General features: G+C 39.2%; 1 protein-coding gene across 30 annotated transcripts in view; it reads right to left on the bottom strand.

Moving 5' to 3' along the window:
* Positions 1-26,191, bottom strand: part of PATJ (PATJ crumbs cell polarity complex component) — a 411,839-nt gene that overhangs the window by 243,907 nt on the left and 141,741 nt on the right. For all 30 annotated transcript variants that reach the window (XM_078332015.1, XM_078332024.1, XM_078332028.1 and 27 more), the window contains 4 exons: positions 17,958-18,029; positions 16,457-16,634; positions 8,537-8,647; positions 4,484-4,561 (listed from right to left, as the gene is read on the bottom strand). In XM_078332015.1, the coding sequence (XP_078188141.1) occupies positions 4,484-4,561; positions 8,537-8,647; positions 16,457-16,634; positions 17,958-18,029 (439 nt within the window). The remainder of the gene's footprint in view (positions 1-4,483; positions 4,562-8,536; positions 8,648-16,456; positions 16,635-17,957; positions 18,030-26,191) is intronic.

Genomic DNA, 26,191 nt, shown 5'->3' with positions numbered 1-26,191 from the left:
AGCTTGTGGAGGGAAACTTCCATTTTTTAAAACCACCAGCTCTTACAAGACTAATTTTTGGTCACGAGAATAGCAAGAGGAAGACCTGCCCCCATGATCAATTACCTCCCACCAAGTCCCTCCCACACGCATGAGAATTCAAGATGAGATTTGGGTGGGGACACAGCCAAACCATATCAGGGGGTGAAACAAATGTTTAAGGTTACTAAAAACTGCCATATATTAATAAAAGGGCCAATTCCCCCAGGATGATATAAAAATTTTAAACTTGGATGTACTTAATAAATTAACTTAAAAACATGTGAAACAAAAACTGAAAATACACAAAAAATAGACTAATTTTAGTAACAAAAGGGACAATCATTAGGTTATGCTAATAAAAGATATCAGTAATTATAAGAAATCTGAATAACTTAAATAGCTTGATCTATACACTTTTTATAAAGACCTGTCCCTGATAACTAAATAATTATTATTTATTAAATAATAGCTGTTCTTTTTAATCACAAATAGAACATTCACAATAACTACGTACTAGGCTATTAAAAACAAGTTGCAACCAATGTCAAAAAATTAATATTACATAAAGAACAATCTCTGATTATAGCTAAATTAGAAAATAGAACAAAAAGAGTTTTTAAAACATTCATGTGGAAACTTTAAAATATATTTCTAAATACATTTAAGGTCAAAGAGAAATCACATTGGAGCCTAAAAACAAAAACAAACAAACAAACAAAAGGAAAGGAGAATAAATCCAAACAAAGAAGCAAGGCAAAATAAAGATAAGAACAAAATTAATTAAGCAGAAAAAAGATATAACAGATAACACGAACACACTTCAAAAGGTAATTCTTCAGAAAAAAATTAAGTGAAAATTACTTTCAAAATTAATGAAGAAAAAGATTTAGCAAATAATTACCTATTTTATTTTTTAAAATTTATTTTAGTTTTCATTATTATCTGTTTTATTTTATTTTTTACTTTTTTTTTGATACAAGGTTTTGCCCTGTCCCCTAGGCTGGAGTGCAATGGTGTAACTGTGGCTCACTATGGCCTTCCCTGGCTTAAGTTATCCTCCTACCTCAGCTTCCCAAGTAACTGAGACTACAGGTACACACCACCACACCCAGCTAATATTTTCTGTTTTGTAGAGACAGGGTCTTGCCAGGTTGCCCAGGCTGGTCTTGAACTTTTGGGCTGAAGCAATCTTTCTACCTTGGCCACCTAAAGTGCTAAGATTACAGGCATGAGCCACCAGGCCTGGCCATAATTACCTATTTCAAAATGAAAAATAACTACTATAGATGGAGCAGAGATGCTTAATGTTAAGAGGATACACAAATGGCTGGGCACGGTGGCTCAGGCCTGTGTTCCTTATACTTTGAGAGGTCAAGGTGGGCAGATTGCCTGAGCTCAAGAGTTCAAGACCAACCTGAGCAACCTGGTGAGAACCCACCTCTACTAAAAATACAAAAAATTAGCCACTCATGGTGGCACATGCCTGTTCCCAGCTACTTGGGAGGCTGAGGCACAAGAATCACTTGAACCTGGGAGGCAGAGGTTGCAGTGAGCCAAGATCACACCACTTCACTTCAGTCTGGGTGACAGAGCAAGACTGTCTCAAAAAAAAAAAAAAAAAATACACAAACAACTTTATGCCAACAAATATAAAAACTTAGGTTATATCAATATTCCTAGAAGAGTCAATGACCAAAAATGAGTCTAGAAGAAATAGAATATCAGAATGATTTAACAACTATTAAAGAACTAAATTAATATTTTAAATTTTTCTCACATAGAAAACACAGGCCCACAGTGGCTTCATAGGGTAGTCTCATTAAAGATTGAAAAAATTGATAATTTTTTTTATACAAACTTTCAGAGAACTTAAAAGAATAAATGCTCCTACTAATCATTTTAGTAGTTTACCACAACCAAAGCCAGATAGGACAATATATAAATGAAAATTTCCAGGCAAATCTCACTCATGACCATGAATGGAAAAAATCCTAAAAGAAATATCAGCAATGGGCAAAAAAAAAAAAATGATGATCAAATAAATTGCATTCCAGTAATTCAAGATTGTTTCAACATTCTGAAATCTACTAATATTTATTTACTACATTAAGGGATTCAAGGAGAAAAAAATTTATACATACACCCACTTATTTCAGTGGATGTTAGTAATACGTCTGATAAAAGTCAATGCCAATGCCATTCACGGTAAAAATTCTTAGCAAAGTAGGAATGAAAGAGAGTATTTCCTTAACCTGATTGAAACCACCTTTGCAAAAACTGTAACAGCGAGAAAAGTATGGCAGTGAAAGAGATCTGTCCTAACCAACTCCATCTTGCCTTAAGAATATTTCCTTAACCTCCAATACCTTGCTTTTGTTTATCCCTGTGCATAGGCTGAGCTGACCATAGGAGGAATTTAGTTCATAGTTCAACTTTGGAACAAAGATGATAACAGCTCTTTTTCAGAACAAACCGCCTACTTGCCTGGGGACCAGATCGTCTTTGCAAAACTAACAAATTAGCCACAAGATTAGAAATTATGGATTCGTAGTCCTGCAGTTAGGAGCCACAAGATTCCTAACCTCCTCAGTTGCTTCCATGGATAATGTTACTATTACAAAAACTAAGATTAGTGTTTAAGATATTTTCTAGACCCTGCATTCTGATGGATCAGCTGACACACCCAGACTGGTAAACTGGCTTATCTGGTCTTGTGCCTCACCTTCCCCAAGGAACTGACTCAGCGCAAGAGGACAGTTTTGGACTCCCTGTGATTTTATCCCCAACCAAACCAATCAGAATTCCCCATTCCCTAGCCCCCAAACTATCTTTGAAAGACCCTAGCCTCCAAATTTTCAGAGAGGCTGATTCAAGCAATAATAAAACTCTTGTCTCCAGCTTAGTCAGTTCTGTACACATTAAATTCTTTCTCTACTGTAACTCCCCTGTCTTGATAAATCGACTGTATCTGGGCAGTGAGTACGATGAACCCATGAGACAGTTACATGACAGATTATCTACAAATACCTACATCATATTCAGTGGTGAAATATTAAAAGTTTTTCCTCAAATGTCAGGAAGAAAAATGACAAGGATGTTAGCTATCATTACTTCTATTAAACACAGTACTGGAGGTCTTAGCAGACACAATACAATGAGAAAAAGAAAGGGTGGAAAGGAAAAAAGAAAACTGCCTTATTCCAAAGTGTTTATTATTATTATATGTATAGAAAATCCAAAAATAAAAATCTACACAGAATAAGAATTTGAGATTCAAAAAATACCATATATGAAACACACACACAAAGACTAAACATTCTATATGAAATGTTTAGTAAGTTTATCTTTAAGTAGGTTTATATTTATATTTTTTTGTTTCAGCATTATGGTTTTCCCAGTATTCTCCACTAGATTATTGAATATTTTAAGAGAATAATGTTACAAGATGTCAAATAAATATATAAAAGTCAATTTTATGTCTACATACTAGAAATAAACAAAAAAAAACTCGGCCAGCACGGTGGCTCAAGCCTGTAATCCCAGCACTTTGGGAGGCCGAGGCGGGTGGATCATGAGGTCAAGAGATCGAGACCATCCTGGTCAACATGGTGAAACCCTGTCTCTACTAAAAATACAAAAAATTAGCTGGGCATGGTGGTGTGTGCCTGTAATCCCAGCTACTCGGGAGGCTGAGGCAGGAGAATTGCCTGAACCCAGGAGGCGGAGGTTGCGGTGATCGCGCCATTGTACTCCAGCCTGGGTAACAAGAGCGAAACTCCGTCTCAAAAAAAAAAGAGAAAGCTCAGAAACAGACTCCCCCTTGTAACCTGAGATGCAACAGAGGTGCACTACAAATCTGTGGATAAAGGAGGTCCTATTTTAAAACAGTGGGACAGTTAGTTCCCCAAGAGAACAATAAGTTCTCTTGATGGGAAAAAATAAAAATCCATCCCTACTTGACACCACATCTTAAAATAATTTTTACATCAACAGATTCTACTTTAATAGAGGTGGGCAAACGGCAATGGAGGATTAATTCTGATTGACAGAAAGGATAGTTTTCTAAGGAGAGATGACCTTTGATGTGGTCCTTGAAGAATGAAAGGATTCTTATGGCAGAGCAATGTGGGAAATGGACTTCCAGGCGAGAACAGAAAGATGAAAGTCTCAGTGTGAGAGGCATGTCCTGGGAACGGACAAACAACCAGCCTGTCTGAACAGGAAAGAAAGCTATAATGTTGATGGCTGACTGGCCCTTTATAGTGTTTTTGCATCTATGCTGCACCAAGCTTCCGTCCTTTATGCTGGTAAGAACCAGTTACATTTGCAGGAAAGAAATATTATAAATATAGTGCTTCTACAACACTGACGCTCATCAAAAAGCCACTTCTATTTCAGCTCAGATATGCAAAAAACAAAACAAAACAAAAACATTTTTTAAACACGCGAGAAGTTCAAATACCTTTTCTTTCTTTTCTTGGGTGTCCTGGTTCTGGTTACTGGTGATTTTGTTGGCCTTGTTATGTACAGTAGGAATGACCTACGTCAACAAAAAAAGGGGTGGGAGGAAGAAAAACTTAAAATGACATAATCATTACATTTTATTTTTCTTGACATTCCAGAATGGATAATTTTTTTATCATTACATTTTGTTTTTTTGAGATGGAGTTTCGCTCTTGTCACCCAGGCTGAGTGCAGTGGTGCAATCTCCGCTCACTGCAACCTCCACCTCCTGGGTTCAAGCGATTCTCCAGCCTCAACCTCCCGAGTAGCTGGGATTATAGGTACCTGCCATCACACCCAGATAATTTTTGTATTTTTAGTAGAGATGGGGTTTCACCATGTTGGCCAGGCTGGTCTCCAGCTCCTGATCTCAAGTGATCCTCTCACCTCAGCCTCCCAAAGTGCTGGGATTACAGGTGTGAGCCACTTCACCCAGCCCACTGTTTTTCAAATAGCAGAGAAATGTTCTTCTGTACATGTATCTTTAGCAAAATTTAGAAGATAAAATCCTCAATGAGTCTACACCTTTCAGGAAAACAGAAGAATGTATTTCTTGTGAAATTAAAAATGTATCTATAGATGATTAATATGTAAAATGCTCATGTGTCGCCGAGCACTGTGGCTCACACCTGTAATCCCAGTTTTTAGGAAGGCAGAGGCATGAGGATAGTTTGAGCCCAGGAGTTCGAGACCTGCCTGGGCAATATAGCGAGACCCCATTTACAAAAAAAATAATAATAAATGAATAAAAAAGAAAAATGCTAATGTGTCAAAAAAAAAAAGTAGATACCCTTATGGAACAATGGTACTGGGAAGTACAACTGGAATATAGAAAGGAAAAAAGCAACATGTGGTGATAAACATAATGAACTGAAGATACGACCCAATTTCAAAAGGATTTTTTTTTTTTTTGCAACAATACTTTTGCTCTGTCACCCAGACTGGAGTGCAGTGGTATGATCTTGGCTCACTGCAACCTCCACCTCCCGAGTTCAAGTGTTTCTTCTGCCTCAGCCTCCCAAGTAGCTGGGACTACAGAACTGCACCACCACACCCAACTAACTTTTTATATTTTTAGTAGAGATGGGGTTTCACCATATTGGCCAGGCTGGAGGACTTTTTAAGATGAAATACACACACACACACACACACTCACACATGTTTTTGTGAAGTGCAGTTATGTTATTAAGTGGAAAAAAATCACCTTATAGAAAAACTTTCTATGAGCCTTACTCTCAAATAAGTATTTGTCAAGTATATCCAAGTAGATACACACATTTTTTCAAAATGCTGAAAAGATACTTGAGAAAGTCAGGGTGAGAAGCTTTAAATGGTGTATTGGTGATGGTCCTAAAGCAGCTGATAATGCACCCAGATAAAAACAACCACTCCATTCATAGTGCTGAGGAGAATGTTTATGTGACCAAGGTACTTTCAGACATCAGGTCTTTGATGGGCATATTAGAAAATGACTTATTTTTGGGTTTTAAGGAAAGTTCAAATTTTAATGCAAATTAAACAAAAATAATTAAGCATTGCCTATAATTTCTATTTCTGGATAATCAGTACTACTTGCAATAATAAGTAAACCAAAGAGAGCACCATTTTACAAAGATATGAAACTTGATTCTCTTTTCATTTGTCTCATGCAATAAGAATCACTTTGTCCTGGCCAGGAGCGGTGGCTCATGCCTGTAATTCCAATACTTTGAGCCCAGGAGTTCAAGACCTGCCTGAAGAATAAGGGGAGACCCTATCTGCACAAAAAAAATAAAAAACTAGCTGGGCATGGTAATGCATGCCTATGGTTCCAACTGCTTGGGAGGCTGAACTTGGAGGATTGCTTGAGCCAAGGAGGTTGAGGCTTCAGTGAGCCATGATTGTGCCACTGTACTCATCCTGGGTGACAAAATAAGATGCTGTCTCAAAAAAAAAAAAAGAAACAAAAAGATTCACTTTGCCCTAAAAACAAGTTGAAATGGAACAAGTCATGGACATAGCAATTAACATCATCAATGGGATATGCTTCCTTGTCTAGAACCACAGATAGTTCAGTGCCTGATGAACTGAACGTACAGTGTTCAGTGTAGCAGTCTACTGTGATACATTAGGGAATAAGTAACTTGAGCATGGCCTGTGCTGAAGATACTTTCTTTGTTTGAATAATTGAAAGAAATTGTACTGTTTGTGTCATCCAAACAAAAATTTCTACCTCAGCTCACTAGCATAGGTTGGATTGAAAGCTTAGCCTTTTTGGCAGGGCATTCACAGCTGGCCACACAAATGTATAATTTGATCGGCTCTTTCTCACTCAAAATTGTTGATTTGGAAGTATAATTTGGCAAAGAACAATCTGGCCAATTTTCCTGTTGAGCCCAGTTTCCAGAAATAAAAGCCATGGCCTCAACAACATTCCCGATATCAGAAGAATTAAAAACTGGGTTCTAAAAATTCTCATTGAATTTCAAATTTTGTGAAAACAGGAGCATTTTATTCAGTTCACCTCTCTCAAGTAGTCTAGATGGTGTAAACATGGTGCTAAGAATGGAAGGCACCATACTGCAAAATGCAGTGACACAGCAGAGGTGCCAATGCAGACTGTAGCTCACTGGGCATAGGCAGGTTACAAGTATGCAGATGCCCCCACCATTGAGATGGCCAACCATATATTTGCTCAGTTTGCCATATAAGTATTATTTTCTTTTTGCCTTAACATTAAAAAAGATTGGAATGTACTACATAAGTATATTGGAATGCACTGTATAAGTATATTGGAAAGCAAATAATTTCTTAAAAGACGCCATTAGAAGTGCACATGTAAGCCTGGGCAACAAAGCGAGACCCTGTCAAAAACCAAAGAAAATTTGCCAGGTGTGGTAGCGTGCATCTGTAATCCCAGCTACTTGGGAGGCTAAGGCAGGAAGATTGCTTGAGCCCAGGAGACAAAGGCTGCAGTGAGGTACGATCATGCCACTGCACTCCAGGCTAGGTGACAGAGTGAGACTCTGTTACCAAAAACAAACAAAAAAAGAAGTGTGTATGTTTTGAACAGCTCTCTTCCATTATAAAATCAAGAAAAAGAAAATTGCTTCCAGTTTTAAGGGTGACACTGTAGAATAAAATCCACATCCTGCCACCGACATTTTATATCAAGTTCCAATTCCAAACCAAAGGAGTAATTAATTACAGAAGAAAAATTTTGGGTCAGGTGCAGTGGCTCACGACTGTAATGCTAGCACTTTGGGAGGTCGAGGTGGGCAGATCACTTGAGGTCAGGCATTTGAAACCAGCCTAGTCAGCAAGATGAAATCTCATCTCTACTAAAAATACCAAAATTAGAGGGCCATGGTGGCACATGCTTGTAATCCCAGCTACTCAGGAGGCTGAGGCACAAGAATCACTTGAACCTGCGAAGCAGAGGTTGCAGTGAGATCCCACCATTGCACTTTACCTTATGCAACAGAGCAAGACTCCATCTTTCGTCCCAAAAAAAAGAAAAAGAAGAAGAAAAAGAAAAATTTTATGATTAAGCATTGCTGTTTTTAAATTTAGACTCTCCAACATTAGAACACAAACAGTACAACACGTCAACATGTTTTTATTTTTACACGCTTTAATAAATATGCACAACATGTGATAGTATCTCTGCAATGTTTTTTACACCTGACTCTGTTCAAAGTATTTTATAAACAAAGTAACTGGCTCAGGAAAGTAACTTGCCTTCAAGTTAGCAAAGCTGGTAAATCAGGAATCAAGAAATTGAAAACAGGTCTGTTTGATTCCAGAGGGTGTAACTTAAACCAATGCACACTATAATGACTCCAATTTGATCAGAAGATCAAAACTGGAGGGGAAAAAAGGGACCTTAAGGTTAATCACTAAATTTTTGTGAAGCTTATACTTTTAGTATAGCTAAACAACAATGAAAATATGTGGAAAATACAGGCCAAAGCTTGCTCTGCTGGTATACAGAGTATTATTAAACTTCTTGAAAAGACAAACTAAAACTTACTCGTGGAGTGGATGACAAGCTCTGAACAACGAACACCACAGGGTTTCCTGCATTCTTAATGGCCTCGACTGCTTCACTGTGTGAGGCATTCTGCAAATCTACTCCAGACACCTGAAACACAGAAGCAACTTATTGAAATTAGAACAGCACTAGAGGCTGGGCATGGTGGCTCAAGCCTATAATCCCCGCACTTTGGGAGGCCAAGGCAGGCGGATCACGAGGTCATGAGGTCAAGAGATCGAGACCATCCTGGCCAACATGGTGACACTCCGTCTCTATTAAAAATACAAAAAAAAATTAGCCGGGCGTGGTGGTGTGTGCCTGTAGTCCCAACTACCCAGGAGGCTGAGGCAGGAGAATTGCTTGAACCCGGGAGGCGGAGGTTGCAGTGAGCCGAGATCGTGCCACTGCACTCCAGCCTGGCACCTGGCGACAGAGCAAGATTCTGTCTCAAAAAAAAAAAAAAAGAACAGCACTAGATACTGGATAGGTTAATTCAAAGTTTGTGTGTATTATCTAGTTATGAGAACAACCAGAGCCTAATGAATAGACCACAGTCAAGATTGACCCAGAAAAGCTTTAGGAGAACAAGGAAAGTAACATTTCATCTTCAGAAAAGTAGATAAGACAAACATATTAATAAAAATGGCCCTGGTTAAATATAATTATCCTAAACAGGTAGCTCAGTCAGTAACAGAAGCTTAAGATGTCTGCCACCTCTGCCAGGAGTGCAGCACATAATTCCAAGTGGGACAAGGGAGGTTGGGATTATCTGTGGACTTTTATCATCTCTCCATTAAACTGAGAGGTGTAATATTTTAAGCAAATCACCTGTTACACAATTGAGTAGTTGAACATTTCTCAAATGACATTTAAAAAGAAGTACCAAAAAACATTCACAAATTCCTCTACTAAAACTATTTCTGTGTTCAGTAAATTTAAGTGTAAACAGTTCTCTGTTACAGAAAATTTCAGAGAACCTAACTTGCTAACACACCCATAAATCTCCGAGAGCACTCTGTATTTCCAAAACATGTTTAACAGAATGAATTTTTCAAACCTATAAATAACAAAGCCTTGGTAGATGCTGGGGTGGTCTAATGTCTCAACAGATAGTGACAATTTGTGAAGACTGCTTTGCTATCAGAGGACTGAGGAAACAGGAATGCAGGTGGAGAGGGATGCAGGATGTTTTGAAGATAGGAGGAAATATTACAGTGATATTGATACAGTGGAGAGAAAAAAATGGATGATAAAGGAGAGAGACATAATCACTGTGAGGACAATATCCTTGGATAATCAAGAGGGAATGATTTCTACTATACAAGTTAGAGAGACTGGCTTTGGATGGAAGCACAAATATAGTTCCTTTGCTGTTATAAAGGCAATTAAAAAAAGATTTGGTGAGCACGGGAAGCAGGGGAAGGTCCCTTTAACTGCCTCTATTTTCTCAATGAGACCTAAAACTAGGACTTTGAGAGCAAGACGGAGGAAAGAGGCATAAGGGGTTTGGCACAGTTACCTATTGTATTAGTCTGTTCTCACGCTGCTGTAAAGAACGGCCTAAGAGTATGTAATCTATAAAGGAAAGAGGTTTAATTATCTCCTGTTCTGTATGGCTGGGGGGGCCTCAGGAAACTTACCGTCATAGTGGAAGGGGAAGCAAACCCATGCTTCTTCACACGGCAGGAAGGAGAAGTGCCAGCAAAGGGGGAAAAGTTCCTTATAAAATCATCAGATTGGCGGGGCACGGTGGCTTATTCCTGTAATCCCAGCACTTTGGAAGGCCAATGCAGGTGGATCATGAGGTCAGGAGTTTGAGATGAACCTGACCAACATGGTGAAACCCCATCCCTACTAAAAATACAAAAATTAGCTGGGCATGGTGGTGCACAACTGTACTATTGCACTCCAGCCTGGGTGACAGAGCGAAACTGTGTTTCAAAATAAATAAGTAAATAATATAAAATAAAATAATCAGATCTTGTGAGAACTCACTTCACTATCACAAGAACAGCAGAATGGGAGTAGCCACCCCCATGATTCAATTACCTTCCATTGGGTCCCTCCCATGACGTGGGGATTTGGGGACTACAATTCAAGATGAGATTTGGTTGAGGACACAGCCAAATCATATTATGTATAAGGATAGGAGACTGAACCAGCTAGGAGAATATTAAAGGACAGCAGGGCAAAATTAAAGACCCGCTTGTGAGGGTGCTCACGAGCTTCTAATGAGAACAGACACCATTTCTCTAGCCATGCCAGAGACCTGGAATAAGCAGAGTTGCACTTAACTAGGATGTGGTTCTCCCAGACAAGTTCAGTGAAAGGAAGAAGGATCAAGAGCAGGAAGCACATGCAAGGGAGGAGGTGGAGCCACAACCACTGAAGTGAGCAGGCGGAGGAGGAAGTGAGCACGAGAAGCTGAGGACACAGATGTGTGTGCCTGTGGTATCATACGAAATGTCCTTGTTCTTGTCACAGAGTACCCTTGGAATTTCCTGAGTGACAGGAGTGTCTTTTGCTATGCATGATAGCCCCTTTCACATCTGAGTTTATGGTACTGAGGTGGCTTAGGGTAGAGTCCCTGGATAGCCTCCAGATGGAGCCAGTCGGCAGAAAGACCAAAGAATTAGAGAACCCCACACTTCCCCCACGATCTCCAAGAAGTGAGGGTGGGGACTGGAGATGTAAAAACCCTTGAAGAACAAGATTTGATGAGCTTCTGAGTTGTGGAACATGTGAACATGCTGGGAGGGTGGCAGGTGGTACACCCAGAGTGCTGTTATTCTGTGCCCTCCTCCCCATACTTTGCCCTATGCATCTCTTCATCTGGCTGTCCATCTATAACCCGTGTATGACCAGTAAATGTAAGTAAGTGTTTCTCTGAGCTGCCCTAGCAAATTAACAAAATGCAAGGGGAGGGATGTGGAAGCCTTGGTTTATAGCCAGTTGGTCAGAAGTATAGGTAACAACCTACTAAGAGTGGCATCTGACACGGGGACAGTCCTGTGGGATCAAGCCCTCAACCTGTGTGATCTGATGCTATATTCAAGTACACAGTGTCAGAATCGAATTAAATTATAAGACAGTTGGTGTCCACTGGGGATCTGACACTATCTCCACGTACATATTATCAGAATTGAACTGAATTATAAGACACCCAGTTGGTGTACACTGGAGTATGGGGGGAAACCCCTACACATCTGGTCACATTTACTGTTCTGTTTTGAGTGTGAGAGTAAAGGGAAGAGGTTGGTAAGAATAGGGAGTAACCAAAAAATGAAAATTTAAAAATAATAATAATAAAGAACATGGAGAAACATACATTGCTGGTGTGAATGAAAAATAGTATAGCCAGCCACTCTGAAAAAGAGTTTGACAACTCTTTTCAAAAACTGGAATTAACATAAAACTCAGTAATTGTACTCTTGGGTATTTATCCTAGAGAAATGGAGACTTATTTTTCACTCAGGAATTTGTGTACAAATATTTAGAGCAGATTTATTTGTAATAGCCAATAATTAGAAACTAGCCAAGTGTCTTTCAATGGGTGAATGGTTAAACAAATTGGCACACCGACATCACGAAATGCCACTGTTATGGTTGGAATTTACGTGGCCTTTACAGTTCCTATGTTGAAATTCTAACCTCTAAGGTGAAGGTATTAGGAGGTAGGCAGGGCCTTTACTAAATGATTAGGTCATGAGGGCTCTGCCCTCAAGAATGGAATTAGAGGCCTCATAAAAGAGACCTACAATAGCTAGCTCATCCCTTTCACTATGTGAGGACACATAGTAAAAGAGAAGGTGTCATCTGGGATCCAGAAAACAGGTCCTCACCAGACACCGAATCTGCCAATGCCTTGATCTTGGAGTTCCCAGCTTCCCAGCCTCCAGAACTAAAATGCAATTTCTGTCTTTATGGTATTTTGTTTTGGCAGCCTGAATTTCCAAAGACAACTACTCAACAAAAAGGAACAAACTGGTTGCTTTTTTGTAGAGAGAGGGTTTCACTCTGTTGTCCAAGCAAGTCTTGAACTCCTGACTCAATCCACTCTCTTGCCTCTGCCTCCTAAAGTGCTGGGATTACAGGTGTGAGCCACCTCACCCAGCCATAGGAATGAACTAGTAATGCACACAATAAATTGAATTAACTTCAAGGAGATTATGCTAAGTAAAAAAAAAAGCAAAAAGATACATAATGCATAATTGCATGATGAGACAATTGTAAAATAACATAATTACAGACAATAAGAAATGGATTACTGGCTGTCAGAAGACAGAGATGGGAGAGAAAGGGAAGAGGATAACAGAAAGTGAAGAAGGTGACTGCTTCTCTTTCTGCCATGATTGTAAGTTTCCTGAAGCCTCCCACCAATGTGGAACTGTGAGTCAATTAAACCTCTTTCCTTTATAAATTACCCAGTCTTAAGTATTTCTTCATAGCAGTGTAAGAATGAACTAAAACAGAAGGAAAATGCAAGGCAGCTTTGTGGTGATGATACAGTTGAGTTTCTCAATTGTGGTGGTGCATACGCAAGGTTTTACATGTGATAAAATCGTATAGAGCTACAAACACACACGCAAATCAATGCATGCATAACTGGTAAAATCTGAATAAATTACAGATTGAGCTAATGTCAATTTCTTGGTGTTGCTATTGTGGTATAGTTATACAAAATATTAAAATTGGAGGTGGCTGAGTAAACAGTACATGAGACTTCCCCTGTACACTTCTCTGTAATTTGCTATGAATTTATGATTTCAAAATACATTAAGAAAAAATATAATACAATAATAAATATTTAAAAATTAAGTTACAATAGATCAGTAATCAAATTAAAAAGTTAATACATTTCACTTATTTTCTAGGTGATTATTAATTTAGATTTAAAAAATTCAGTTGTATGTTGCTTACAAAAAATACAACTTAAACTAAATGAAAAGAATAGTGGAAAAGGAGGAATGAAAAAAGCAAAGTACCGGCTGGGCACAGTGGCTCACGCCTATAATCCCAGCACTTTGGGAGGCCAAGGGGGGCAGATCACCTGAGGTCAGGAGTTCGAGACCAGCCTGACCAACATGGTGAAACCCCACATCTCTACTAAAAAATATAAAAATTAGCCAGGCATGGTGGTAGGCATCTGTAATCCCAATTACTCCGGAGGCTGAGGCAAGAGAATCACTTGAACCTGGAAGGCAGAAGTTGCAGTAAGCCAAGATTGTGCCATTGCACTCCAGCCTAGGCGACAGAGCGGGACTCGGTCTCAAAAAAGGAAGAAAAGCAAAGTACCATGTAAATTAATAACTAAAAACAAGGTTACCAATACTAATAAAATAGAATTTAAGGCAAAAAGTAATTATTAGGAATAAATAGGAAAACTACATAATGTCAAAAACAAATCACCAACAACAAATCCACTAAATATATACAGCAAAACCAGCAGAATTACAAGGAATAATGAACAACTCCAGTGGGAGACAAACTCTAACTGAAACTGAGGAAAAAGACCAAAAAAAATTAGTAAGAATGCAGGACTCCTTGTTTGTTTATCTAACTGACTACTACTATTCGGATGTCAAATAGGCATCTTAACCTGTCTAAAAAATGTCTCCCCAAATCTGTTTCTCCCACAGTCTTCCCCATCTCAGCAAATAGAAATTCCATCTTTGATTCCTCAAGCTGAAAAGCTTTTGAATTATCTTTGCCACTTTTCTCTTTTGCCTTCATTCTACTACTTAAGTCCTATTATTCTACTTGCAAAATATACTACAACCTGACTGCTCCCCTCCTGGTCCAGGCTGCCATTCTTTCTCTCCTAGGTGACTGCAACAGCTTTCCAGCTGAGGCCCCTCCTTCCAGCCCAGCCCCAGAAGCCAGAATACTCCTTTGAAACAATACATACTTACATACTCATAATTCTCCAGTGACTCTCCTTTGCATTCAAAGCCGAAGACCTTCCAGAGCTTTCAGGCTCTACATGACGTGGCTTCCCATCACTCCTCAGCCCTTTTCTCTTATCCCTTCTGGCTTGTTCATGCTATGCTATTATTCCTGGACTTCCTGCTGCTCCTTGAACAAGCTCCTATCTCAGAGCTTTTGCATGTTTTTCTTCCTCCATATATCCATACGGCTCACACTCTCATTTCCTGTATTTGTCCCAATATTATCTTCCATAATGAAGTCATTAAAATTGCAACTATTGCTTTCACTGCCCCCAAACCCCTACACTCCTTATTCTCCTCCACTGATTTATTTTGTTCCCTAGGTACTTATCACAACCTGATATTCTACATATACTTATTTATTTTATTCTCTATTCCCCACTCCCACCATCATGTAAACACCACAAGGTAAGGGACTTGGGTCATCTTCTTCATTGCCATATTAGCAGTATGTTTGAAAATGGTTTTAAACATTGCACAGCACAAATATAACTCAAAATTTGTATACAGAGCTGTTTTTGTATAATTCTTTAATTTAATCCTCACAATAATGCTATAGATTTTGAATTCTCATTTCTATTTTATTTGAAAAGTGAAAATCTGTACGTCTAATGACTTGTCCAAAAACACCTAGAACCCAAAAAGGACAGACTCTGACTCCAACCCATGACCTCCAGGGCTCTTTGTATTCCATTAGAGCTGAAACACCATGGTTGATGGTTAGCATCATAAAGCATGAATCAGAACAAGCAGATAATGGGATTAAAGATACCCACCATGGTGTCACCCAATTAACCCAGTGAAAAGAAATGTATCACATTCAGACTTCAGGGCACTCTCAGTGGTTTCATGTCCCCCACCCCACCCCAATTTTTTTTCTATTTTGAGACGGAGTCTCACTTGGTCGTGCGGCTGGAGGGCAGCTGGGCAATCTCAACTCACTGCAACCTCTGCCTTCCGGGTTGTGGCGATACTCCTGCCTCAGCCTCCCAAGTAGCAGGGAATACAGGTGCGGCTACCACGCCTGGCTGATTTTTGTGTTTTTAGTAGAGATGGGGTTTCACCATGTTAGCCAACCTGCTCTCAAACTCCTGACCTCAACTGATCCGCCTGCCTCGGCCTCCCAAAGTGCTAGGAATAGGCATGAGCCACCATGCTCAGCCTGAAGTGCCTTTAAAACTAGCTCCCAGGCCGGGGGCAGTGTCTCACGCCAGTAATCCCAGCACAGTGGGAGGCCGAGAAGGGCACATCACCAGCTCAGGAGTTTGAGACCAGACTGACCAACATGGTGAAACCCCGTCTTTACTAAAACTACAAAAAAATTAGCTGGGTGTGGTGGTGCATACCTGTAATCCCAGCTACTCAGGAGGCTGAGGCAGGAAAATCGCTTGAACCCAGGAAACAGAGGTTGCAGTGAACCAAGATCACGCCACTACACTCCAGCCTGGGTGACAGAGCAAGATTCCGTCTCAAAAAAAAAAAACACCAAAAAAACAAAAAACAACTTAGCTCCTACAAAGCATATCAGGTGTGAACCATGGATCCTCCCCCTCCCCCAATGGAGTCTTACACCTTCTAGGGTCAACTTCTTACTCTAAACAAGATTATATATCCTATTGACACATAATTATAAAATTTAGAGCTTCAAGAAAAAAATTTAGAGCTTGTTAAAGACTGTGGGAGAAGCATAATGCCTACCATCTGCCCTGTTCTATATAGAGCCCTTTGTTAGTGTTCTTTGCGATCAGCTGAAGTTTTTCTTTTATCATTTTATTTGTTTACCCCCACCCCCACTCATTTGAGAAACTCATAAATTGTGCATACAATGTACAAACTAAGGCATATAAATAGAGCACACCAACTGTACACACATGCTCCCCAGCACAGGAAGAAAAGTCTTCTGGCCAAATGATTATTCCACTGTCTTACAGTATGTTTCCAATAAAAACGGTACTTTAACATCATTTACCTCAAGTATTTTATCTCCAGTTTTAAGTGCGTTTGTCTTCCCTGCTGGACTGTCTTCTAAAACTTGCTTGATAAATATACCTTTAAGTTCCTCTCCATTCTTTAGACGTTTTATAACAGTTTGTCCACCAACAATACTGATCCCAAGGGACACATTGGGTTCTCTAAAAATCTCAACACTATATAAAGGAAAAAAACAAAATTCACTCATCAACAAGTTAATTTAATCTGTTGGACTGCAACTATTCCATTTGTATCATATCGTTATGACTCACATTTTATATAAATTTTCTAAATATATTTTTACAAATGTTATACAAATGATATGTTGTTCTAGCATTGTAAGACGTTATCAATAATTCATAATGTGAAAGTTTCAGTTCTGAAAAGCATAGATTTCTAAAACAATAAATATAACTCTTAATATTCAGTAAAGATTTAGCCAAGCCCTAATGTTCCCATCTCCTATCACAGTATGTTTTCTGTGATTAGTCCTTTTCATTGATATCCATAACATTAGCAAAGAATGGACTGAAGAAAAAACAAATGGGCAAAAAAAAAAAAAAAAATTAAGAAAGCCACATATGTCATTTTAGCAAAAAGTACAGACTTTCAGAATAAAGTCAATTTGCCACTGAGTGGCTCATGGCCCAAGTGGCTTTTCCCAGTTGGCAGGTTTAACTCTGTGGTTCTTTAATCAGAGGACAGATTTTACTTGCTCCTAAGGCCAGAAGGTTTTGATTTCTTCCTACCTCCATATCATTATTTAAAAGAAAGTTTGAAAGAAAAACTGACCCCCTCAAAATATTATAAATTTTGGACTGCAGCCAATAATCAACTCATTAAAAAATTAACTCAGAAAACAACTCTTAAATTTTTTAAGACAAATTCAGATTTCAATTACAAGAAAAGAACCAGTTTGGATGGAGGTGGTGGGATTAATAATGGATATGGAATAGAGAGAACAGCTAAAGAATGACTTTTATCATCTTAAAGTACAGCCCTGGCAAGGACTTAAAACTACAGGGACTGGTAAGTACTTAAAACTTCCTCCATATCCAAGGGAAGATGGGTTTTCAACACATTCTTTTAGCACAAACGTGGACTCTCCACCAGGAGAGAAAGGTAGGGATAAATTGATATATACTAGAAGTCTCAACTACTGTTATGGTTGTTTACCAAAAACGGAAGCTTTACTACATTCAAGGCAGCTTTACCTGACTTGCTAATGACATAGTGATAAACTATACCTATAGATGGACATTTCTAAACTGCTTTCTCTGAAAGAGTATCAAAGATATTCCTAATATTGGTTACAGTTGTTTTGTTCAGCTAAAAATCTCTAGATAAGACAACACGAAACTAAAATGTAGGCCAGCTTACAGGTGAATTCTCGCAATTTCTCAGTCATTAGAGTATGACGAAATGATGTTCTAAAAAGTTAAAGAAAAGAGTAACTGATTGTGCTCCTACTGAGAAAGCCAATAATGTCATCCACATACATTCTTGGTGGACCCCAGTGGCTAAAATTGGGAGTTTCTTCTCCTTCACCTTCTTCTCTCTCAGGTAATTCACTAAACAGGGAGAAAGAAAAAAAAATACAATTTAAAGGCATACTCATCATTAAAGGTCCTGGGAAAGTTTTGAAATTGCAAAACCTATAGGTAGTCGAATGAATCTCAATTTTTAAGTTTGTAAAATATTTACATTAAAAAATATACAAAGTAAAAATATATTGCTTTAACATTCAACTCAAGAAATCCACACTCAGCATAAGAAAATCACAGAATTATCATAAACACTCTTATTGATGACACTCTAGATGCTAAGTTTGTATTTGATTTGTACAATTTCAAATTCATTTCTCTATCAATATGTAAAATGTTATAAAATGTATTCCTTAACATTTGGTATTGTTGGCTGGCTCACACGGTAATCACGCAGTGGCTCACACCTGTAATCCCAGCACTTTGGGAGGCCAAAGCGGGTGGATCACAAGGTCAGATCAATACCATCCTGGCTAGCATGGTGAAACCCCATCTCTACTAAAAATACAAAAAATTAACCAGGCATGGTGGCACACTCCTGTAGTCCTAGCTACTCAGGAGGCTGAGGCAGGAGAACTGCTTGAACCCAGGAGGCGGAGGTTGCAGTGAGCCGAGATCATGCCAATGCACTCCTGCCTGGGCAACAGAGTGAGACTCTGTCAAGAGAAAGGAAAGAAAAGAAAGAAAAGAAAGAAAAAGAAAGAAAGAAAGAAAGAAAGAAAGAAAGAAAGAAAGAAAGAAAGAAAGAAAGAAAGAAAGAAAGAAAGAAAGAGAGAGAGAGAGAGAGAAAGAAAGAAAGAAAGAAAGAAAGGAAGGAAGGAAGGAAGGAAGGAAGGAAGGAAGGAAGGAAGGAAGGAAGGAAGGAAGGAAGGCAGGCAGGCAGGCAGGCAAGCAAAACAAAACAAAAAACTTGGTATTGTCTGACCTGCTAAGACACAGAAATCGATATATATCATATATATCAACATGAACAGGTCAACATGATCCCTCTTTCTAGCCCTAAATATTTCCTGTCATTTGTATCCATGAATATTTTGTGTACTTATATGGAACTTTTCTGTTACTTACATTATCTAATATTATCCTCACTGCCTCCCACCTACACCATCATATTTTCTTCCATCAAGTTAAGTTAGAATAGAACTGCTGAACTGAACATGGTGAAACCCTGTCTCTACAAAAAAAAAAAAAAAAAAAAAAGCTGGGTATGGTGGCACATGCTTGTAGTTCCAGCTACTTAGGAGGCTGAGGCGGGAAGACTGCTTGAGCCTGGGATGTCAAGACTGCAGTAAGCCATGTTCATGTCACTCTATTCAGCCTGGGTGACAAAGCAAGACCCTGTCTCAAAAAAAAAAGAACTGCTGAACTGGATAATGTAAAGTGCTGAGTTACGGAGTAGTTACTTATAAGATTAATGCAATCTAATAATGAATAGACAGCACTGTGTATTATCTGGAAGAGAAATCAGGAGTCCTAAGCTCAAGTCTAACTGATACCATGAAATAGGTGTGTGGCTTTGGACCACCAAATGAAATAGGTCTAATGTTGTAAATTGCATTACTCCATACAAAAATGTAGGCACTACTTCTTCCACTTCATTCTCATAAAAACCCTTGACCAGGTGTGGTGGGCTCATGGCTGAAATCCCAGTGTTTTGGGAGGCTAAGGCAGGAAGATCACTTGAGTCCAGGTGTTTGACAGCAACCTGGACAACACAGTGAGACCCCATCTCTACAAAAATTAAAAAAAAATAGCTGGGCATGGTGGCACACCTGTAGTCCCAACTACTAGGGAGGCTGAGGTAGGAGGTTCATTTGAGAACAGGAGTTCAAGGCTGCAATGAGCAATGATCACATTACTATTCACCAGACTGAGCAACAGAGCAAGACCCTTTCTCAAAACTAAAAATACCTTTAACCTATAAAATAAGCACAGCAGGTCCTATTATGTTTTACACAAGAGGAACTGAAGCTTGGAGAAGGCTTAAGCACACTATACAACCTCACAACCTCTCCTTATGTATCCAAATCTGTTTTAGCTCTAAGTTTCTATACCGCCATTTTTCTCCGAACTCTCAAGTAAGCCCTATTAAGTACAGCAAAATTCCACCTTCTTGGCCCTTTACAGACTTACTCTCTAGGATAAAACTGTTGTAAGGCCATGTGAAAAGAGAAGGCTGAAGGGATCTAGACAAGCCAAATATCAGTTAAGAAATTAGGATTGTTACATCTCATCCACTACCAGATGTCTTTCTTATCTTAGCCAGTCAAATTTTTATGATTAAAAGTATCATAGCTTTTGGGGGAAAACAACTTGGCAGACACTTGCTGCTTACTTATCTAACATCTTTTTCTCCCCTTCTTCCATACCAACATAACCCCTCTTTTATTCTAGGTGGCATTATGCCCAGCTTTGATAAAAATACATTTCTGGACTTCCTTTCAGCTAATGGGAACTGTGTGCCACAGTGCTGATCAGTGATATGGAACCAAAAGTCCCTGGATGAGACTTCCAGGAAAACTCATTAAAAGGGAGGAGAATCAGCTGGTAGGAGCTTTTTGCTCTATGCCCTCCCCTTCTTGCCTAGAATTCACAGATGATATTGGTGGTCAAACAATCATCTTCAAATCATAAGAAACAATGAGGAGTAAGGCCATACATTAAGGGTAGCAGAGCAGAAAGGATGAAGATATTTAAGACCCTGATGACAGCAGCACCATACCATCCTAAGACCAACTTCTTCAGGACTTTTCCCATGAAAAAAATTTACACCTTTATTTGGTTAAGCCACATTTGATGGGGTTTCTGTTTTCTGTTTATGAGTACGTAATTGTAATCCCTGAATGACACACCCACAATTCCACCAATTTAAGTAAATGGTTTTCACTTTAGCCTATTACATTCTTGTTTTTTGCAACTATATTATCATAACTGAAATCATAGCACAAACTTTCCTATTTTGATAATCCTATGTAGTAGTAACAAGAATTAAATATTAATTGAGGCTCAACCGATATTCATTTCCTCTATAAGTTTTTTCACTTGAACTTATAACAAAAATCTACCCACATAGTATCATAATCTTCACCATTTTTTTATTTAATAGTACCTTAAAAATTCATTGTATTGATGTAATTTATCTGCTATCTCAATATATGATGCACTTAGATTATGTATTAGTCCATTTTCACACTGCTATAAAGATACTACCTGAGACTGGGTAATTTACAAAGAAAAGAGGTTTAACTGACCCATAGTTTTGCATGGCTGGAAAGGCTTCAGGAAACTTACAAACATGGCAGAAGGTAAGGGAGGCAGGAGAGAGAGAGTGCACAGGGGAAACTGCCACTTTTAAATCATCAGATCTCATGATAATGCCCTCATTATCATGAGAACAACAGGAGAAAACTATCATGATCCAATCACCTCCCACCAGGTCCCTCCCCTAACACATGGAAAATACAACTTGAAATGATATTTGGGTGGGTACACAGAGTCAAACCATATCATCCTATCCTGGCCCTTTCCAACTTTTGTGTCCTTTTCACATTTTAAAATCAATCATGACTTCCCAACAGTCTCCCAAAGTCATAACTCTTTTCAGCATTAGCCCAAAAGTCCAAGTCCAAAGTCTCATCTGAGACAAGGCAAGTCCCTTCCACTTAGAAGCCTGTAAAATCAAAAACAAGTTAGTTATTTCCAAGATACAATGGGGGTACAGACATTGGGTAGATGTTTTCATTCCTAATGTTCTCCAAATAGGAGAAACTGGCCAAAACAAAGGGAACAAAGGCCCCACATAAGTCCAAAACCTGGTGGGGTAGTCATTAAATCTTTTTTTTTTTTTTTTTTTGAGATGGAGTCTCCCTCTGTCACCTGGACTGGAGTGCAGTGGTGCAATCTTGGCTCACTGCAACCTCCACCTCCCAGTTCAAGCAATTCCCCTGCCTCAGCCCTGCAAGTAGCTGGGATTACAGGTGTACACCACCACAACCAGCTAATTTTTGTATTTTTAGTATAGAGATGGGGTTTCGCCATGTTGGCCAGGCTGGTCTCACCTCAGGTGATTCACCTGCCTCAGCCTCCCAAAGTGCTGGGATTATACGTGTGAGCCACTGTGCCTGGCCATAATCATTAAATCTTAAAGCTACAAAATGATCTCCCTTGACTCCATGTCTCACATCCAGAACATGCTGATGCAAGGGGGTGGGCTCCCAAGGCCTTGAGCAGCTCTACCTCTGTGGCTCTGCAGGGTATAACCCCCATGGCTGCTTCCACAGGCTGGTGGTGTGTCCCTGTGGCTTTTCCAGCTGCATGGTACAAGCTGTCAGTGGAGCTACCATTCTGGGGTCTGGAGGACAGTGGCTCTCTTCTCACAGCTCCACAAGGCAGTGCCCCCATGGGAATTCTGTGTGGGGGCTTCAACCTCACATTTCCCCTCTCGATTGCCCTGATAGAGATTCTCCATGTGGGCTCCGCCCTGTAGCTGACTTCTACCTGGATATCCAGGCATTTTCATACATCTTCTGAAATCTAGGCAGAAGTTCCCAAAGCTCAACTCTTGTCTTCTGTGCACCCTCAGGCCCAACACCACATGGAAATTGTCAAGGCTTGAGGCTTGGACCCTCTGAAGCAACAGCCTGAGCTATACCTTGGCCCCTTTTCACCACAGCTGGAGCTGGAGCAGCTGGGATGCAGGGTACAAAGTCCCAAGGCTGCAGAGAGTATCAGGGCCTTGGGCCTGACCCACAAAACCATTTTTCACTCTTAGGCCTCTGGGACTGTGATTGGACGGGCTACCACGAAGATCTCTGATGTGCCCTAGAGACATTTTCTCCATTGTCTTGGCTATTAACATTCAGCTCCTTGTTACTTATGCAAATTTCTGCAGCCAGATTGAATTCTTCCCCAGAAACTGGGTTTTTCTTTTCTACCATATGGTCAGGCTGCACATTTTCCAAACCTTTATGCTCTGCTTCCCTTTTAAACATAAGTTCCAATTTCAAACCATCTTTTTGTGTACATATATGATTGAATGCTTTCAGAAAAAGCCAGGTCACCTCTTTAATGCTTTGCTGCTTAGAAATTTCTTCTGCCAGATACCCTCAATCATCTCTCTCAAGGTAAAAGTTCCACAGATCTCTAGGGCAGGGGCAAAATGCTAACAGTCTTTTTGCAAAAGCATAGCAAGAGTGACCTTTGCTCCAGTTCCCAATAAGTTTCTCATCTCCATCTGAGACCAACTCAGCCTGGACTTCATTGTCCATATCACTATCAGCATTTTGGTCAAAAATATTCAAGAAGTCTCTAGGAAGTTCCAAACTTCCCCACATCTTCCTGTATGCTTCTGAGCCCTCCACATCATTATAACCTCTGCCTATTAGCCAGTCCCAAAATTGCTTCCACATTTTCAGGTTATCTTTATAGCAGTACTCTACTCTGCCAGGACCAATTCTCTGTATTAGTCCATTTTCAGACTGCTATAAATATACTACCTGAGACTGGGTAATTTATAAAAAATAAAAGAGGTTTAATTGACTCACAGTCACACATGGCTGGTGAGGCCTCAGGAAACTTACAATCATGGCTGAAGGCAAAGGGGAAGCAAGGCACATCTTACATGTTGGCAGGAGAGGGACAGAGAGTGTGGAGGAAACTGCTGCTTTTACATCATCAGATCTCATGAGAACTCCCTCACTATCACGAGAACAGCATGGGGAAACCACCTGCATGATCCAGTCACGTCTCCTGACACATGAGGACTACAATTTGAGATGAGATTTGTAGGGTGGAGACACAGAACCAAACATATCATTGTATCTTGTTTTTTAGAATATGAATATTCCTGCAAAAAATATCTTCATGATCTGCTGTATTTTAGAATTCTCTGTTAAGGCAGGGCATAGTGGCTCACACCTGTAATCCAAGCACTTAGGAGGTCAAGGTGGGCGGATCCCCTGAGGTCGGTAGTTCAAGACTAGCCTGACCAACATGGTGAAACCCCATCTTTAAAAAAAAAAAATTAAAAATTAATAAATAGAATTCTCTTATAAATATTAATTGAAATAAGATTCAAAACAAAACCTAAAACAATACAAATCTTCCTCCTCTCCATTTTCCATTTTCCTGTACCCCAAATCATATAGTCATTAAGGGGAAAAAAAGGCAAGTGTTTTCACCATTATACCTTTATGCTATCATCATAGGCATTAAATTCTTTTTCTTTTCTTTCTCGTTTTGTTGTTTTGTATCTTGAGACAGAGTTTCACTCTATTACCCAGGCTGCAGTGAAGTGGCACAATCACAGCTCACTGCAGTGTCACCAAGTAGCTGGGACCACAGGCATGCACCACCGCACCTGGCTATTTTTTTTACATTTTGTAGATACAGGGTCTTGTTATGTTGCCCAGACTGGTTTCAAACACCTGGACTGAAGCAGTCCTCCTGCCTTGGCCTCCCAAAGTGTTGGGATCATGGGCATGAGCCACTACACCTGGCCTAAATTCTTTAATTGAAAAAAAAAAAAAAAAAACCACACCCTAAAATAGAAGGAAAGCCAAACTTCAACAAATAGTATGGGCTATTTGTTTCTTAATTTTAAAAAGTAAAAACTAAAAATTTCCTAAACTGCTGACTCTCACATACAACTTAGAAGGGATGAGGGAAACCATTCTACCTAGAATATGAACAATTTTAGATTTCTTTGACAGAGTCTGTCATAAAATGTTTAGTGTGTTCGAAGAAACTCACTGACTTTTGCATAGCATATTACCTTTCTTCAGGGTTTAAGTATATACACATTTTGTTCAGACTAGTTCATACCTAATGAGAGATAAAACTTGTGAAAGCTTATCTAGATAGTGTGATTAGTTTCAGAAATACAGTCACAGGAGATGAGCAATTGTACAAATTAATGTAGTCACTTTACACTGATGAACACATGTACCTTTTAACCCAAATTAAAATCTACTGAGAAAATACTTTTACTTAATACATATTAAGATGCAAATTTGCACAAACATATTTGAAACTTTAACAAGGAATTTCTAACCTCAAATTTTATAATTTGCACTGTGATTAAGTATGATCAATAGCTCAATCAGAAACTCAAATATCAAAATAACAGAACTTTCCCAAACCCAAAGAACATACAACACCAAGAGTGAAACCTAATCTAAACTATAGACTCTGGGTGAAGATGATGTGTTAGTTTATCAATTTTATCAATTATGACAAATGTGCCACCCTGGTGGGCAATGCTGACAATAGGAGAGGCTATGCATGTGGGGGCAGAGGACAGGGGGCGTACAGGATATCTCTGTACCTTCCTCTCAATTTTTCTGTGAATCAAAAACTGCTTTAAAAAAATAAAGTCTTAAAAATGAACTGAACTGGCTGAGCACGGTGGCTCACACCTGTAATCCCAGCACCAGCACTTTGGGAGGCCAAGGTGGGCTGATCAGGAGTTTGAGACCAGCCTGGCCAATAAAATGAAACCCCATCTCTACTAAAAATACAAAAATAGCCAGTGTGAGCTATTTGGGAGGCTGAGTCAGGAGAACCTCTTGAATCTGGGAGGCAGAGGATGCCGTGAGCCAAGACCAAGCCACTACATTCCAGCCTGGGCGACAGAGCAAGATTCTGTATCAAAAAAAAAAAAAAAAAAAAGAACTGAACTTTTACCTCTTACATTCAACCAGATTTATAATCAAATTTTTCCCCAAAAGAATAAATCATCCAATTGAAACAATGTATTTTATTTCAGACCTTTATCGCAATTGCCTAAAGTTATAATTCTTTACAGATTTGAGGGTGGGGTGGAGATACAGTACCCCATGAGCAAACAAGTAGATATTAATGGTAAGACTTGATCATGATATACAAACTCTTTGTAAATAAAATTTTCATCATACAAAATCTGATGACTCCAGATGGCCACTTATTTTCACATAAAATTTCTACATACTAAGCAATATGGAGGTCAAGTAAACTCAGCACCCAAAAACAATTGGAGCGAGAGCTCCAATTGTGACTATGTAATCTCACAGTTTCTTTTTCCTCTTTAAATGCAGATTCTGTATGGCAATATTCTATGGTATGGGCACTAGTATTTTCTAAACTGGTAAGGTTACTTGTACAGATGTTCCACCATAATTTTGAAGTTGCAGAGCAAATTATTACCTGACACC

The sequence above is a fragment of the Callithrix jacchus genome, chromosome 7 (assembly GCF_049354715.1).
Source record: "Callithrix jacchus isolate 240 chromosome 7, calJac240_pri, whole genome shotgun sequence".
Lineage (NCBI taxonomy): Eukaryota > Metazoa > Chordata > Mammalia > Primates > Cebidae > Callithrix > Callithrix jacchus.
The sequence above is the reverse complement of the archived record's forward strand: the minus strand, read 5'-3'. Positions and strand labels throughout refer to the sequence as shown.